Raw genomic sequence first — 17,738 nt, forward strand, 5'->3', positions numbered from 1 at the left:
TAACCTCTCTGGACCTCCATTTCCTCATCTAGAAAATGGGATAATGATAGCTCCCACCTCATAGGGTGTGTGATAAGGACTATATGAGTTAATATATGTATAGTGCTACCTTAGAATAGTAACTGCTTCTGGAGAACCCAAGACCTCGCGTTAGTAAATAGTGTATCACTGATTCCTAAGGATCTAAGACTGACTGTGAGTTGTCATGAGCCAGATGTCTCACCCTGGAGGAGAGAGAGTACCACCAATCTACTGACAGACATTCAGAAGAGCATCACTTCCTGGTACCCACCTCTGTCACACGACAGCAGACTGCAGAATAACACCCAGTATCCAGGAGGCACCAAAATAGAGTGACCATATGTTCTTGGCATCGATCTAGTTTGCACCAGGTGTCCTGGTGTCCCAGCTAGACAGAAGCTCTCCTGTGGATGATAAATTATCAGGTCACTGCAGACCCTGGGAAAGTCACTCTCTGCAGACAGAAAGATCCAGAGACATGACAAGAGGCCACCAGGTGGTGGTGTGACATCGAGCACTGACCTTGAGCTGAACTTGCTGGGCCCCGTGGGGTCAGTCCCACTCAATCCTATGATGTAAGTATTGTTTTTCCCAGAAAGATATTTATTTGCAGAATGGAATAGAATTGGTGAAGGAGGGAGCAGCCAGAAGAGTCACAGGACAGAGACACCGAGCTGCTTTCTTCCTGGGGTCTTCCACTGACACCCCCTCCTCCGGATGTGAATACCTCGACCACAGACACTAATCATGGCCTCCGGGAGGTTCTAAAGTTATTCTGCGTGTATTATTAGGCTTATCTCACCAGCAAGAATATGCAGCCTGGCAGAAGTCATCCTGCTTGCAGGGAAGGTCGGAAACACTTGGGCACCCAGGGTAGTTTAAAATTTTGGCACCCTTTGAATTAATAATCTTCCAGTATTTGTTTAATGTTCACTTAGTGAGGACGGGAAGAAATCATTTTTCCATTAGTAAGAATCGTACTGCTTCTTTCTCTGTGTCCAGAATAGAGTTGTATTACATGCACCAAATAGAACTCTAGTTATTTGGAACTGTCTTTCTTCTTCTGATTCTCACCCCGCTCAAACTGGAGAGCATTCCTCACACAGTTACAAACTGCAGAGGTGACTTGCTGGGGGATCATAACAAATCCTTTTCCAAATATAGTGACCAGGTGTTTCCAGATGTTCATGGTTTACTGTTCTGTAGCTGTTATCCTCTCTGTAGTTTTCTTTTGCAACCAAACAACGTTTTAGGAGACGTTTTAAAGGCTTGCAGATACGTTCTTGGTAAACAGCCCTTTGCTGTGCATTATTTGGTTTCGAAATCTGAGCTGCCTGGTAATGTCCACTCCAGGGGCTGTCAGCTGGCTGGTCTCAGGGCCGGACAGGCCTGTAGGCACAGAATCTTGCAAGGTGCATCACAAAAAGACCCTATGGAGGTGGGCTGGTGCTAGGGAGGAGAAGTTTTTCTTCCTACTTAAGGGTATTATCTACTTAAGTACTTGCTTAATTATCTACGTAAGGCTATTAGGGTAAAAGGGACACTAATTTCCTTTCTACCAGCTATGTAAGGATTTACAGATAGAAACCCAAGTTAATGGGAAGCAGATCTCTGATGAACCCCTGTGAAGTTTCAGTGTTCCTCTGAGTCAGCTGGGGAAGCTGCCCACCTGGCCAGTCTCTCAATCCCCCCTGGACCTGCCTCCTCCAGGAAGTCCTCCTAGGCATTCCCTCACCCTCAGAAGCCTCAGCAGGTAAAACCCTACAGGTTTACCACTGGGCTAGCTTGCCTTGCTGGGCTGGCGGTCTCACAGGCTTCAGTCTTACCTCTCCAGCTGGACTCAGCATAACTTGAGGACAGCATCCCCACCTCACACTTATTTGTGGTTCCCCTGACACTCAGCAGACACCAGGCAACAAAGATCATCTGAATCGATTCTTGTTTGATGATTGATCCTAAACCACTTTAGAGAGTGTCCAGGAGCAAATTCCTTGAACAAACTGCTTAGCACAGACCTGAAATCCCCCAACTGCTCATCACACATTTAATGATTCTTTTTTTCCTTTATTTCAAGAAGAGCTTGGGACTCTTAGCTATGAATTATTAATTCCTAACTCTTTTAACTATTCCCTATTATTCTCGCCTCTTCTCTATTCTATTCTCTACCATGATTCACAAGAAATTCCCACTACAATGTGAGCTTGCCATTATCCAAAAAATAATTTTCTATTATGATAATAACTAGAACCTGGTAATGTTAACTAAATTCTCTTGAGAAATCATTATCAAAAAGTGTGCTCACTGATGTTTCATCTGCATTCACTCATTCATTCAAAACTTACTTATTGAGCAACTGCTAAGTACCAAGTACTAGTCTGGGCTCTAAGAATGTAGTAACATACAAAACAGAAAAAAAAAAAATCCTGTCCATGGGGAACTGACATTCTAGTCAGTGGGAAATAAACAATAGACAAGTAAACAAGTAAAATGTATTAACATACTGAGACTAAAGAACAAGGAATCTGCTTCTGCCATCAATCTGCCTCTAATAAAGTCATGGGGCTACGACTGGGTGTCGTCCTTGCCAATCACACCTGCCCCAGGAGAAGGTGCAAAAGAGGCCACAAGATTTTCTCCCTTGAGATAGATTCCTGATTATGAGAAAATATCTCCTGGTTCCAGTTACTATTGCTGTGTAAGAAACACCCCAGAACTTAGTGGTGTAAAACAACCATTTCATTATGCTCACAGATTCTGTGGCACAGAACTTGGACCTGGCATAGTGGACAGAGGTTGCCTCTGCTCCATGATTTCTGGGACCTCTCCTAAGAAGACTCAAAGTTGGCAGTGACCTGACAGGTGGAAGCTAGAATCATCTGGAAGTATCTGTGCTCATGCCTGTCAGACAATGTGGGTTGTCAGCTGGGACATCAGTTGGGCTGTCAGCGGGAACACCTTCACTGGACTCTCCGTGTGGTCTCTCCACGTGGGATGATTTGGGCTTCCTCACTGCATGGCAATTAAGCTCCAAGAGTGAGCACCCCATAATAGCCAGGCAGAAGCACATGGCATTCTTATGATCTAGGCTCAGAAGTCACAGAGCAACAGTTCTGCCATACTCTTTTGGCCAAGGCGATCACAGAGGTCCTACTACTCAAGGGAAACGGTGTCAGGGTCACACTGGAAGAAGAACACATGGATGGGAGATACCAATGCAGCCAATATTTATTTATTTATTTGGCTGCACCGGGTCTTAGTTGTGGCTTGAGGGATCTTTGTTGCCACGTGCAGGATCTTTAGTTGCGGCGTGCAGAATCTTTTAGTTGCGGCATGTGGGATCTAGTTCCCTGACAAGGGATCAAACCCGGGCCGCCTGCGTTGGGAGCGTGGAGTCTTAACTGCTGGACTACCAGGGAAGTCCCACAGCCAGCTTTTTTTTTTTTAATTTAAATTCATTTTTTAAATTAATTTATTTATTTTTGGCTGTGTTGGGTCTTCGTTTCTATGCGAGGGCTTTCTCTAGTTGCGGCAAGCGAGGGCCACTCTTCATCGCGGAGCGCGGGCCTCTCACTATCGCGGCCTCTCTTGTTGCCGAGCACAGGCTCCAGGCGCGCAGGCTCAGTAGTTGTGGTGCACGGGCTTAGTTGCTCCACGGCATGTGGGATCCTCCCAGACCAGGGCTCGAACCCGTGTCCCCTGCATTGGCAGGCAGATTCTCAACCACTGCGCCACCAGGGAAACCCCCCACAGCCAGCTTTTAAAAATGCAATCTCCTACACCTTCTGTGTCTGATTTCAAAGAACAAAAATGTGGGGTATCTACATCTACCCACAGTCATCTCACAGGCAGAGAACTAAAACAACTCAAGCAGAGAGTGATAATATCTGAGTGTTCTGTAATATGTTATTTTGAAGAGAAAATAAAAGAGCAGCAGAATAACCAAATACACAAAGTTATAATCAATAACTTTGATTGATAAGCCCTGCTCTGTGTGGAAGGCATACAATTTCTTAACAACATGAAATTTCTGCCTCGGGACTTATTTTTAAAGAATCGAAAATTAGGCCTAGGCTAAAGAAAGGATTTCTTTTTTTATTTAGGTCAAGTGCCTAAAACACAGAGGCAGAGCGGTATAGGTGAAGGTATACCTGCTTTGGAGGCAGAGTCGTGGATTTGAATTCTCTCTCTGCTTGTCTCCAACTGCCCGTCCCTGAACACTTTCCTTCACCTCTAAAAAGCAGGGCAGTAGGATTAATTTCCTCATAAGGTTGCCTGAGACTAAATGAGATAATACCTGCAAACGCCCTCCATGCTTGATAGCCACTGTGGACAGAATCTCTATCATTTAAACTGCCAGTGGAATTGGTATATTTTTGTGTTTTTCTAATCCACAGCAATAAAATGTCTTCTCATCAAATTTGCTATAATTTTTATGTCCTTAAAATTTACCATAAACACTATGCTTTTAAATCTGTAAGCATATGAAGAGGTCTTTAGGGGGAAATGATCTGTTCGTTTCTGTAACGATCCTTCGGTAGAGCAAGCCTTAGGGTGTGAGGTCCAGAAGGATGAGCCTGGCTGATCCACTGGGCTCCAGGAGCATGAGGTTTTGGACGCAGTGTGAGAGGAACGGAGAAGCAAGACTACTGACTAAGGGGAAACCTCAACTTACCAGCTCAGTCTGATACAGGGCTGGTTTTTGTTCACTGCTAGGGTGTGCAGAGGGGGAGAGAGAGCAGAGATTCCCCTGCCAAAGGGCCAGCAGATTCCCATCCTCAAATCAGGGGCCTAGTTGGTCTGTGCTTCAGAAAAGGGGCCTCATAATTTGCGCCTTGGTCACCAAGGCAAGGTCTCCAGGGGTTGCCATGGAGACGAGGCTGCCATACTGGATGGAGGAGACCACCCTCGCTGGAGCAGATATGGCACCGAGGAGGGGCCAGAGCAGCAGAGGAACCAGATGTTAGAGGAAATGAGAGGAGAGGGGTAAGTGAACAGCGAGGAAAGAGGCGAAGTGAGTCACCGTGAACTCTGCAGTTATCCTGGTCTCAGGAACTGAGTCCTGTGTGTGGGGCCGTGTGGGGAGGCGTGTCTGTCTGTCTGTCAAGCTCACCTTCCATCCATAAGAATGAAGCCCCCAGCTGTCACCCACGGACACGTGTCCAGGGTCTGCATCTCTGCCATCGAAATCCAGCCCCATGAAACTGAGATGTATCACAGCCAGGGGATGGTGGCCAGATTTTGAGTTGAGAAGTCCTGAGTTCAGGCCCTGCCACTTAACATTCATGTGGCTTTCAGCAAGGCACGTAACCTCCCTCCGATGCTATTTCCTCACCTGTGAAATAGGGATGATGATTCTTGCTCAGCTTTCTTCAAAGGGTAGTTCTGAGATTCAAGTGTTTAACACAAGTGCCCCAAGACAATGTAAGTACCATCGAGGCAGGGACCACAACTGCCCTGCCCCCTGCTGTACTCCTAGTGCCTCTCAGAGTAAATATTCCATCAATATTTGGTGAATGAGTCAATGGTGGTAGGATGATGGGGAACTCAGCCCCAGCCCCGTGAAGGTGAAACAGGAAATCTCTCACCCCCTCCAGCAGGACGCAGCTCCCCTAAGTGCGGTCCACGTACTAACATCAGCATCACCAGGGAGCTTGTAGAAATGCAGAACCCCAGGCCCACCCCAGACCTACTGAATCATCACATCTGGAGTTTGGGTCCAGAAGTCTGGCTTTTAACATGTCTTCTCTGTGATTCTGATGCCCACCCAAGTTTGAGAAGCATTGCTATTGGACACATTGGGGTGAGGGTGAGAGGCGGCATGAGCTGCCATGCCCCCCTTCTTGGGGTATCTTCCTCCCACCTGGCACAGGTGTTTATTCCCCAGCCCACCCCTGCGCTCCCTTCCTTGGCCTGCCCAGGGCAGGGGACCAGACTGTGGAAGCTGGCAAGGGCCCGGGGGCGTGGGAGGGCAGAGAGAGGTCTTGTCGCACTGGCAGTAGCGCATCCACCCCTTCCTGTTTCAGCAAAACCTGCAGATGCTGTGAGGGGATCAGGAGATAAGCTTTGTGGGTTCACGAGAGCTTTGCAAAGGGGTCCCTTCCCAGTCAAGTCAGCGTCTCTGCACCCTGGCAACGCCCAGGGGTCCCAGGTGCCACTCCTGCCCGTCCTTCCCCCTGGCCCCTCTGCTGAGGTCTCTGCCCCTTCCTCTTGAGGATCGGAAACTCCTTGCGAGCTGCTGGGAATGCGCAGAAAAGATGAACCTCCAAGATAAGAACCCATGATAAGAACAGACATGATAACCTCGCTCTTGTTGCAGGTTCTCAGGAAAGCCCGATTCACGGTGCCCAGACCAGCTGTTCACACGCCCACAGGAGGAGGGGGCAGCAAAGATTGAAGGAGGAGAACCGGGTCTCCAGAGAGGTCAAAGCAAAATGTAGCACGGCCAAATGACACATCCCGCACTTGTCTAGAAAAGCCAACAGCTCACGTCCAGGATCCTGGGATCGGCAGCTGGAACCAGTGTTTCAATTGGCAGCTCACTGTTGAGAAAGAGGGTGGGTGCCTGGCCATACTGAGAGGGACCATTGAGCAGGGAGGTGACAAATCCACTTGGCTCTCCGTGGGACCATCAACCCTGGGTGCCTGCAGGAGCTCTGGACACCACGGTCTGGAAGGCTGTAGAGAACCAGTGTCTTCCCCAGAGACTGACTGCTGTGGGAGAGACAGCTGCAGGAGCAGATATTCAGCCAGGATAAAAGACAATTCTGGGGAAGCTACAGGAAAACTGTCTTCAAATACTTGAGAACCCTGAGTGGAACAGAGAGCAGCCTGGACCCATGTGACCCAGTGAAGGGCAGGCATGGGCAGCTCAAGTCCAGTGATGCCTCCGCCTCATCGGGGCCCTGCTCTCACTCCAGCCACACTCAGCGATGTCCCAGTCGCCAGATCCACCCTCCCAGACCGAGGAAGTCCTTACACATCCTCAGCCCCCGTCTCCTACTCCTGAGCACAACGCATGTGAGAGTGAGCGCTTGGGTTTAGAGTCAGGAAGCCCCGAGTTCCAGCCCTGACCTTGCACCTTGCACCCTCTCCTTGGGTCACCCTGTGCCAGATCACAGCCTGTCCCAGTCTTGGATTTCCTTGTTGGTAAACCGCGGATGTTCCTCCCTGCCCATTCACTTATACAGCAAACGCTCATCCAGCACGTGCTGCAATCACCCTCCTGCACCGAGGTCCCAGGGGATTAATGAGCACCCAGGGGAGGCCCGGCACTGAGCAAGTGCTCAAGGAGTGCGTCTGGTGACTGCCAGGACCCATTCCCCAGCCACCTCTGATCTTGGTGCTGAGCAGAGGATACAGGGATACAGGTTCCTGACATCTCAAACCTGATAGGTCAAACCCTCTCAACCACAGCACCTGTGGCTAGATGGAGGCTCAATGGCTCCGAGAAGAACACCTGATCTGTATCTTCCGTCATCTGTGGGCACGCAGTTTCCTTCAGTCAGCAGATCTCAGGTTACATAAACAAGCCTGGTATTGCTGATTCAGCATACTCCGCCCCCCGCGTGCGCACACAGAGCCTCGGCAGGCCCCTGAGGCGACCTGGCACCGAGCATCTCCCAGTGCGCAGACCAAGATCAGTGTGAGCAACGGGTGAGGGAGGCCCACGGGAGGGACAGGCGCAAGGCAACTAAGCTTGTTAGCACCGGAAATGTAGTCCTTGCTCATCGATGTAGAGCTGTGTGACTTTAGGCAAACAGCTTAGCTTTTCTGTGCCTTGGTTTTCTTACATGGATAACAGGGAGATTTACTCTTAAGTGCTGTGGCTCTGCAGTCAGAAGCCCACATGTGGATCCCACCTCCACCATTTCTCTGCTGTGTGACTTTTACAAGTGTCCCAGCCTCTCTGTGCCTGAGTTTTCTTTATCTGTGAAATGGGAGTAATAACAACAGCACCTGCCTCACAGGGTGGTTGTGAGGATTAAATGGGTTTGTACATATAGAGCACTTGAAAGAATGCCTGGTCCAATAATTGCTTGTCCCAGTGTTTTTGGCTGGGTTCCTCCACAGCTGACTCTGAGACAAGGATTTAAATGCAAATAGTCTATTCAGAAAATGACCCTAGCAAGGGGACTTCCCTGGTGGTCCAGTGGTTAAGACTCCTCACTCCCATGCAGGGGGCACGGGTTCCATTGCCTGGTCGGGGAACTAAGATCCCACATGCCACACGGCGCCGCCAAAAAAGAAAGAAAGAAAGGAAGGAAGGAAGGAAGGAAGGAAGAAAGAAAGAAAGAAAGAAAGAAAGAAAGGAAGAAAATGACCCCAGCAAGCACCTATAAGGGAGTGGGAAGCTGAGACAGGAACAGGGGAGAAGCCAAAAGAAGGTGCATGAATGACCAGGTTGCCTTCGTAGAAACTGAGGCTCAATCCTGCTGGGGCCTCTGGGAGACTATAGAAGACCCACCCCCCAGTCAGCATCCTTTCCCCCGAGGGCAGGAGGCTGGGATGCCTGCAGTAGAAAGACAAAGAGCATATGAGAACAGAGTTCCAATAGCAACTGTCACACCAACCTTTTCTGAAAAATTCAGGAGTGTCCCCTGGGCCCCTGCACACCATTTATAATGACAATGACAGACTGAGCCTGGGTGGAAGGGATGGTTCTGGGCCAGAGATCGCTTGATGCCTCCACTGACTAGGGGTCTCCTCACCTGATCTGAAGGACGTCTGTAAAGCATCCCCTGCTCTTACATCACCTGGCAGGGACCTGAGATCACCCTCTGAAGTATTTTAAGCGGAACCAGGATACGATCCAATTGGCATTCGAGAGTGATCCCTCCAGCTGAGGACGGGTGCTCAGGAAGCCAGGAGAGTTGAGGGGACCCAGGGTAGGGCAGGACAGTGAGGTGGCGTGCCTCCTCCACAGCCCTGGTAATGCATGCCAGGTGTGGATCTGAGTGGCAGGCCATTTAGGCGGCCAGGCTGGGGCAGGAGATTTAAGGAACTGAGAATTGGGAGTTGGAAGAGCTGGCCAAGGAGGGGTCTGAGCTGCTTCTGCAGCGGGGAGCTGCACTGCTGGGCTGGGGCACTGAGACAAAGCCTCACTGCAAGGATTTCCTTGGTCCAGGAGCAAGGGGCCCAAGGCCGCTGAGCCTGCAGATGGAGCCTCTGAGAGCGGCCAGGAAGGCAGGGACTGACACAGGATTACAGCACAAGGGTGCAACTAATTCTGACAACCTCTAAGGATAGTGAAGAAGCCGTGCCATCGCCTTACCCTTAGGGAGGTGATTTCAACAGGCTAAACTCATCGGGGTGCATTCTAGATGCTGTGTGGCACCAGCCAAGGGGTGAGAGGTGTTAAGGGATCCTCAATCCATTTTTCCATCCTCCAGGAACCTTGCCTGTGTTTTCCTCCTCCTCACCTCCTCTTGATCAGCAGTCAAGACACCCTGGGGCCCATCTGATACTCTGATACTCTCACTCCTGCTCCAGTGTCCTGTCCGCAGTGACTCAGCAGGTGGGGCTGTGCTCAGCGCTGAAGCTGAGTTAGCGGTAAAGAAGTGAATTAGCAGCAAAGTTTCCATCCAGCCTTGCCTACAGGCTCCCTGGATCTTTTTCCAATCCTCTTCTCTCCCGAAAATGGGACCCCTTCTACCTTTTTCCGCCTGCACACTCTCTTTCCCCCCGGGAGACTGGGCTCGCAGGGAAGGTGAATACGGATCTCAAGCTGGGACTCATTCTTCAATCACAGGTAAAAGCGCCAAAGCGCTTTGCGCATGCGCCTCGTAAGACCCGCTCTCCCCGGACTCCTCCCCGCGCCTCTTCGCCCATCACCAACATGGCCTCCGGGGCAACAGCCCCTCCTGCCCGGCGCAGACGTAGCGGGGTTATGACGTCATAGGACGGCGCCGGTAGTCCCAGCGACTGCACGTGGGCTCGCGTTTAGAAACTCTGTCCGGGCCATGGATACGCCGCTGAGGCGCAGCCGGCGGCTGGAAGGACTAAAGCCTGAATCCCCCGAGAACCCCACCTCGGTTCTGCGGGCGAGACGGGCCCTTGTGGAGTTCGAGTCGAACCCAGAAGAAAGGAGGGAGCCCGGGTCTCCTCGGAGTGTGCGGCCACCTGGCCTGGAGTCTCCCAGACATCAGCCGGAGACAAGCCCGGGATCACCCAGTCTACGGGAGGGGGCAGGCTTGGGGTCTCCCCGAAAGCAGCCAGAGCCGGACCCAGGGTCGCCCCAGCGTCAGCGAGACCCAGGCCTGGAGTCGCCCCAAAGACAGCCGGAATCGAGTCCTGAATTCTCCCGACTTCAGCCAAAGCCAAATGAGGAGTCACCAAAGTTTTCCCAGGACCGAGAAGAAGCGGATTCGGAGTTGCCTAAGAGTAAGGAGGAGCCGACCCCGGGGTCCCCCCGACATCAGTTGCAGCCGAGCCCAGGGTCACTAGAGCCTTCCCCCGGTCAGCAAGCGCCGGGTCCCGAGCCCTCTCAGCCACTACAGGAGCTGACACCCCAGTCGCCCGGCTCCCCACGGGATCAGCGTGAGCCGAGCAAGCCCCCGCCGGCCGGGCAGCCGGAGAGAGACGGCCTCGGGCCAAAGAAGCGAGAAGGTTCTTCAGCCCAGGCCCCAGCGTCCAAGAAACCGAAGAAGGAGGAGGTCCCTAAAATCCCGAAGGGGAAGCCCAAGTCTGGGCGGGTGTGGAAGGACCGCTCAAAGAAGAGGTGAGGTGGGGGCCAGCTGGGCAGGGATGGGGTTCTGTGTGGTGCTGGAGCCTGGGTTAAGCCTGGAGATAGCCCGTAGGTTGGAGAGATCTCACATCACTGGAGGAGTCACACAGAGAGGTAATTATAACCAGAATGTGGTAAAATGCGCTGGGATCTCAGGGAGGGGTGCCCTTAAAGGACCCCTGGATAGCACCTCATCTGTGTGTTCATTCAACACGCATTTATCCTTGTCTCTGCCCTCTCTAGTAAGGGGGCAGAAGCAAGTAAACCAGCAGTGAGGTCTTCATCCACCATTACCTGTTACAGTTATTTGCCTTTTTGATAAAAGGCACTACCAAGCGCTGAGTGTATAGGACGCTGCTAAGTGCTCTCGTACGGACTGGCCGGGGGAAGGGCCTGTCAAACAGGGAGCAGCATGCTTCTTGGCATTGAATCTGCCCATGAGCTCTATGAAGCAGCAGGCATTAGGATTATCCTCATTCTACATATGAGGACGCTGAGGCTCAGGGAGGTTAAATGTGTGGTAGAGGCAGGACCTGAACACAGATCTGATTCCAAAGTCTGCGTGAAAGCCCTTTACCCGTGCTCTGTAGAACCGCCTTGCATTGAATTGCAACCTTCTTTTTTTTTTTTTTTTAACTTTTATTTTATATTGGAGCATGGTTGATTAACAATGTTGTTAGTTTCAGGTGTACAGCAAAGTGATTGTTATACATATACATGTATCTATTCTTTTTCAAATTCTTTTCCCATTTAGGTTGTTACATACTATTGAGCAGAGTTCCCTGTGCTCTACAGTAGGTCCTTGTTGGTTATCTGTTCTAAATATAGCAGTGTGTACACGTCCATCCCAAACTCCCTAACTGTCCCTTCTAAAGGGTAGGCGTGAGGTCTTGTCTTTCTGTGCCGCGGGCAGTAAGTGCTCAATTAAATGCTTGTTGAGTGAAGGAACAAAGAGGCGCAAGTGAAGAAGGAAATGTTTAGGCTGCCAGGAAGGAGAGGTGGGGTCCAGTTCATGTTTTAGCTACTGGGAACCACTGGGCAGACAGGAATTCGTGGCTGTGAGGGCCCATAGGGGAAGGCAGTGATTTTACGGAAGAAGCGGACATTTACTAAGGGATGACTGTGCGTCAAGCTTTGTGCTAGGCTTTTTGCAGATGTCATTTTGCTGAACCCCTAAACCCCAAGGCGGTGGGCATTATTCCCCTCCCCCCTCAAACAGAGAAGAAACTGAAACTTAGGGAGTGATTTCCTACAAGTCACCAATCAGAGACTTTGAAGATGGAGCGACTGTTGGACTTGGAGAAGTGGGTGGTGGCGCTGCCCCTCCACCTCGGTCCCAGCAGGTCCCAGAGAATGGTGGGGCCACTGGTGGCCATGTGGGACCAAATGAAGAGGTCGGTTCCGGTGGGAAGAGGATGGTGAGCAAGTTGAGTGTGGGAGCCTGGAGTCCTGGTACCCGGGAGGTGTGTGGGGGGGGAGAGGAGCTCACTGAGCGTGAGGAGGCTGCTCCGCCACACAGGCCAGGAGGAGAGAGGGTCAGCAGAGGACACCAAGAAGCAAGAGAAAGGGTGTTTTGTCCCAGCTTCGTGCCCGAGCTGAAATGCTTCCCAGCTTCCTGTTGTTTGCTTGGAGCTGCGCTCCAGACTTCTTCCTCTCCTCTGCCATCTCTGCCATCACTGAGCGCCTCCCACACTGACCTCCCCGCTGTGTGCCCCCTGTCGGTGATGCTCCCTCCCAGCTCAGGGCCTTTGCACATGCTGTTCCTTCTGTTGAAAGGCTCCTCCCCTGGCCATTCCCTGCTCATCTCCCAGGGCTCCCCTTAAACATCACCCCCTGGGAAAAGCCCTCTTTGTCCAACCCAACCAGGGTTAAGTCCTCAAGCTATATGTTGTCATTGTACCTTGTATCTCTCTTTTGTAACACCCCCATTTGCACAAATGCTTGTTTACGTGTGTGATTCTTGTCGGCTGCCGGCTTCCCCTCTAGACCAGAGGCTCCAGGAGAGTGAGGATTTACCTACAAAGGCTCGATCCTCCCCAGAGCCCAGCACATGTTAGGCACTGAGTCGAACAAGTAGATGAATGAGAACAGAAGGTAGTTCATTCATTCAACCAGTTTATATTTCATTGAGCTAGGATCTGGGGGTAAACGTGGCTATAAACAAAACATTCTAGTTGTGAGAAATGGGTAACCAACACGTAATATATACATAGATCAGTAATTAGGACAATACAGGAAAATAACAAAGCAAGAGGTGCAGGGCGTTGTCACAGTGATTAGAGATGGCTTCACTGCCACAGGGATGTGAGCAGAGGCCTGAATGAACATATTGGGAAAGAGTATCCAGGCAAGGGGAACAGAAAGGCCAGAGGCACGCGTGTGCTCTTGTGTTTGAGAAACAGTCCAGAGGCCTCGTCACTGGGCACAAGGGGAGCGGTAGGAGGTGAGTGAGGTCAGAGTGGTCACGGGGCCAGGTCACGTGGGCCCACGTGGGCGCTTGCAGGGACCTGAGTGAGCGTGAGAGCCATGCGGGGTGTTGAGCAAAAGAGTGACGTGATCTGACCTCTGCAAGGACCGGTCTGGCCTGTGGAGAACAGACCGTTAGGAGGGCAGAGGGGAGACCAGGGAGACCAGTAAGGAAGCTGCTGCAGTAGAATTAAAGCACCTTCAGAAGCGGCACCAGGCCTGTGGATAAGGGCCAGAGGGGCTGTTGAATGGATGTTTGGGACCTTTGAGGAAGCAACTTCAGCAGTTGGTGAGTGAGCCCGAGACAGCGGGGGCAGCACCTGCTGCACAGGTGTCCCAGCAAAAGGGGGCATGCGGGGGGAGGGAGCCGAGGCCGGGAAGCACACACCCACCCACCCACCCCGCACCACCCCCCTTGCCCAGGCCTAATGCCACCTTCTGCCCAGTCCTCCCTGGGTGCACCGTCTCCCTTCTCTGAAGGGTGGATTCACTGAGCACCTACTATATGCAGAGCACTGTGCTAAGTGCTTCTCGGGCCGTGAGCCATTAATCCTCCCACCACCCTTTGTGATGGGCACGGTTCTTGTCTCCACGTAAGGGGAGGGGGAGAAGGAGCAGTGGGGGGTGTGCTGGGGGCAGGCAGGCAGAACTGGGGAGGAGGGGTGGGAGGGGGGAGGCAGAACCAGACTGAGGACGGACAGGCCTGGGGTCAGGGTCCAGGCTGTATGTGCAGACTCCTGTGGAGCAAGAAAGGGGAAAGATGAACCGGAAGAGCCGTATTGACCTTCCCCAGGGGCCACACTGCCTGGTGCCCACTGCTGTGACCGCTTGGGGCATGATAGAGGGGACGTGGGTAAACAGGAGCTCTTTTGAAAGTCAAGAAATTATTGAGGGAGGCGGAAAGGCCACTACGAGAGGAACTGCTGAGGGGGAAAGAAGGCCCGTGGGACACCCGAACAGGCTTCAAATCGTTCAAGGAGAAAGCTTACAGAAAAGGGGCGGCACGGCTGCCTGCACCCCCAAGCCCTCACCACCAGTCTCAGCAGCCCTCGGCATTTTCCTGGTCTAGTTTCCTCTCGCTCCTTGACGTTTTTCCATCTTCCCGGAATGTTTTACAGCACGTCCTAGATTTCTCATCCCACCCCTAGATCCTGGCGGTGTGCGTTCCTACAGAGGTAATCTCGCTTCTCCTGTGACCGTGTCACCATCACTCTTTAGGAAATCAAGACTTCCCCGATGTTCCCTAGCACCCACTCCATTTTCACATTTCCCCTGCTGGGAGAGAGGTTCTGAATCACTGCAGGGGACCGTGACCATTTGTGCTGTTCTGAGATGAAATGGGCCCCCTCTCCAGAGGCGTCCACGCCCAGCCCTCTGCGCGCGGTCGGAGCAGCGGAGCTTGGTGGTGGAGGCCGTGTGGCCTGGGCTCTGGTCACAGACTACTGCTCAGGAGCAAGGTGACCTTGGGCCGTTACTTAACCTCGCTGAGTCTTTCTTTGCTCCTCTATAAACTGGAGGGAACAGGAGTTCCCACAGGCACATAACCAGGGCTTAAGAAATGGCAGTGGGCGTGATCAGGGCCCTTTCCTGCTCCAAGTTTCTACAGACCCGGAGGGTCGACTGCCGGGCAAGCAGGCAGGTAGGGAAGAAGGCGCAGAGGGAGGGCACCGGGGCATCCCGCGGACCCCAAGAGCACTCAGTCTCCCCCATCCAGGTTCTCCCAGATGGTTCAGGACAAGCCCCTGCGCACATCCTGGCAGCAGAAGATGAAGGACCGGCGGGAGAGAAAGCAGACCAAGGACTTCGCCCGGCACCTGCAGGAGGAGAAGGAGCGGCGCCGGCAGGTGAGGGGCCGGCCAGGCAGGGGTGGGGGGGGACTCGGTCAAGAGCCGTTCTCCAGCCTGGGGGCCCCGGGGAAGGGTGGGAAAGGCATACAGATGGGAGGCCTCATCCGGGTGTTGCTGGCATCAGCGACACGTCAGCGAAGTGGGCGGCCTGCGCGTCCGTCCAGCTCTCCCTCACGCTTATCCCAGGGCCACGGGTGCCCTGTTAGAGGTTCACGCCCAACCTCTCTAGTCTCCAGGAAGCCCCAGCAGGCAGACAGGGAGGTGGTGGTGTCGATCCACCAGGAGCGGACTGCTCAGTGGGACGTCACTCGCCTCGTGGTCCCCGGGCCACCGGAGGAGTCAGACCCCTCGCCCCCAGCCTGCAGTCCCTGCCTGGCCATGAGGGGAGGGGGTGGGTCGGCCACTTGGTCATCTGTCCCCTGCTTTGAGTTGCCCCAGCTCGGCCTATGGCCGAGGCCCTGCAGACTGTGTGGCCGCCGCCTCGTTCTGAGGCCTTATCTAGCTTCCTGTGTGGCCCTGGCTCCCTCTTGGGCAAGAGAGAACCTTCTTGTCACCGTCCCCTTTAGAGGTGCCCCTGCCCAGCCCCCAGCCCAGACCTTCCCCTGCGCCTGCGGGAGCTCAAGTGTCACTTCTCCTTTCTCCCCGCGGGCCCAAGCCACCCCTTCTACCCTGTGTTGCCAAAGCCGAGGGAGGCCCCTGGCCACGCACAGCCTTGGGGCCACCGTCCCTGCCCTGCCCCACCAGGGACAGCAGTCGGCGTAGCCGTTCCCAAGGAAGACTCCGTCTACATTCATCTTCTGAGTGTTCCCGGTGGGCCAGTACTATTCCAAGCCCTGTATGTGTGTTCATTCATTTAGTCCTCAAAACAATCTTAGGTAATCATCTTCACTTTAAAGATGGGAGGTTGAGGCACAGAGCTTAAACCACTTGGCCAAGGTCACACATTTAGGAAGTAGCAGAGTCGGGATTCAAACCGGGACCAGATGGCTCCGGAGCCTCTTCTCTGCAGCCTCCGCCCTTCCCAGCCCTGCGCCAGGGTGAACCTCAGGAAGCCAGCCCTCACCCCAGCCCTTGCATTCTAGGGGCTCATGGGCTTCAGGGGGAGAGGGGGACTCTGAGAGGACGGGAATGAGGGAAAGGGCCAGCCACCCCATCTCCCCGGGCAGTTGATGAGGGGCGTGGTAAGGGGAACCACTGTCTGCATGGGCCTGAGTTTCCGGGTGGGGTGCCACCTGTGTCTTACCCCGCCCCGCCCCCTCCAACCCCAGTGTCGACTAAGCCCCCGTCCTCAGCCGCCTGACCAGGCGCCCCCCTTCTCAGGTGAAGTCAGGAACTTCCCACCACAGTGGGCCTCTGGGTGCTGGTCCCAGGGGCACAGGGATGGTTCCTTGCTGGCTCTCCACCCCCAAGCACCAGGAACGACCCGGAGCCGGGATAAGTGGGCCTTTTGCCCTCCTCCCTGGGAATTCTGTCACCTCTCACTGCCTGGGAGACCAGGGCCGCCTCGGTTGGCTCCCAGACCCAATCCCCTTCCCCTGTGTGTCCAGGAGAAGAAGCAGCGCCGCGCCGAGAACCTGAAACGCCGCCTGGAGAACGAGCGGAAGGCGGAGATCGTGCAAGTGGTGAGCATTGCCCTGCTTGCGGGACGGGACACGGCCAGGCTGAGTGTCGTGTTCCAGACACCCCGGCACCCCTGCTTCATGGCCCCCGCTCGTGCCGCAGTCCCAGGCCCCCGCGGTGGCCTCCCTTTCCCTGGGGAGCAGGGCAGAGACTCCAGCCATGCTAATACCCTCCCTTCAACCTCCCCCAGATCCGAAACCCCACCAAGCTCAAGCGGGCGAAGAAGCAGCAGCTGCGCTCCATTGAGAAGCGCGACACGCTGGCCCAGCTGCAGAAGCAGCCGCCACAGCGGCCGGCAGCCAAGATCTGAGCTCAGGATGGCCGAGGCCTTCTGTGGCCAACCACCGTGTCACACACGGCAGCCCTCGGGCCACTGGCCACACGCCTCTGCTGACGCAGCACTCCAACCCCATGGCTCCAAAACAGTGGCTCCACCCAAGACGGGGCTCTGAGCCTCCCAGAGGGCTCACAGGCAGGTCTTTGTGGCACAGAGACCCAGAGGTAGCCTGGGACCTGGCAGAGACTGGAGGAGGGAGGAGGGTCAGCTCTCCCCTCCCCCCCTCCCCTCCCCCGTCCTCTCTGAGTGCCTTCAAACCACGAAGAGTAATTTCTGGTTCCTCAGGGAGCTGCTGACTGGCGGGTGACTCCCCAAAATATGTATGTTCTGTCTCAGAGTCCTGGGTCTAACCCAGGCCAGGAGGCCGGAAGTCAGGAATCCACCTCCCCCACACACACACCTCCCCAAAGGCTGCTTTGGGTCCCTCTGCATCCCACTGACCCTGTCACCAAGCAGACTGAATCCAGCTCCGCCCCACTTTTCAACACTTAAGGTTAAAATGGGGAGGTTGCAGGGGGCAGGGTCTCTCTAGCTCCCCCTTTCCTGTACCAGACTCTGCAGAAGCCCCAGAGATCTGATTAACTCATGCCATCCAGTCTACAGCAGAAATATTTATTGAACGCCTGCTGTGTACAGGCACAATTCTAGGTATCAGGGAATACAGACAAAAGTCCCTGCCCTCAAGGATCTTTCATTCTGATGGAGAAAACATAATAAACAAGTA

General features: G+C 53.6%; 1 protein-coding gene across 1 annotated transcript; it reads left to right on the forward strand.

Moving 5' to 3' along the window:
- The first annotated feature begins 9,474 nt into the window (after window positions 1-9,474).
- On the forward strand, window positions 9,475-17,738 carry CCDC86 (coiled-coil domain containing 86). The gene is made up of 4 exons (XM_036861936.1): window positions 9,475-10,738; window positions 14,925-15,054; window positions 16,605-16,679; window positions 16,868-17,738. Exons 1-4 carry the CDS (start codon window positions 9,981-9,983, stop codon window positions 16,985-16,987), a joined length of 1,083 nt encoding a protein of 360 aa, XP_036717831.1. The 5' UTR covers window positions 9,475-9,980; the 3' UTR covers window positions 16,988-17,738.

Source organism: Balaenoptera musculus, chromosome 8, assembly GCF_009873245.2.
Source record: "Balaenoptera musculus isolate JJ_BM4_2016_0621 chromosome 8, mBalMus1.pri.v3, whole genome shotgun sequence".
Lineage (NCBI taxonomy): Eukaryota > Metazoa > Chordata > Mammalia > Artiodactyla > Balaenopteridae > Balaenoptera > Balaenoptera musculus.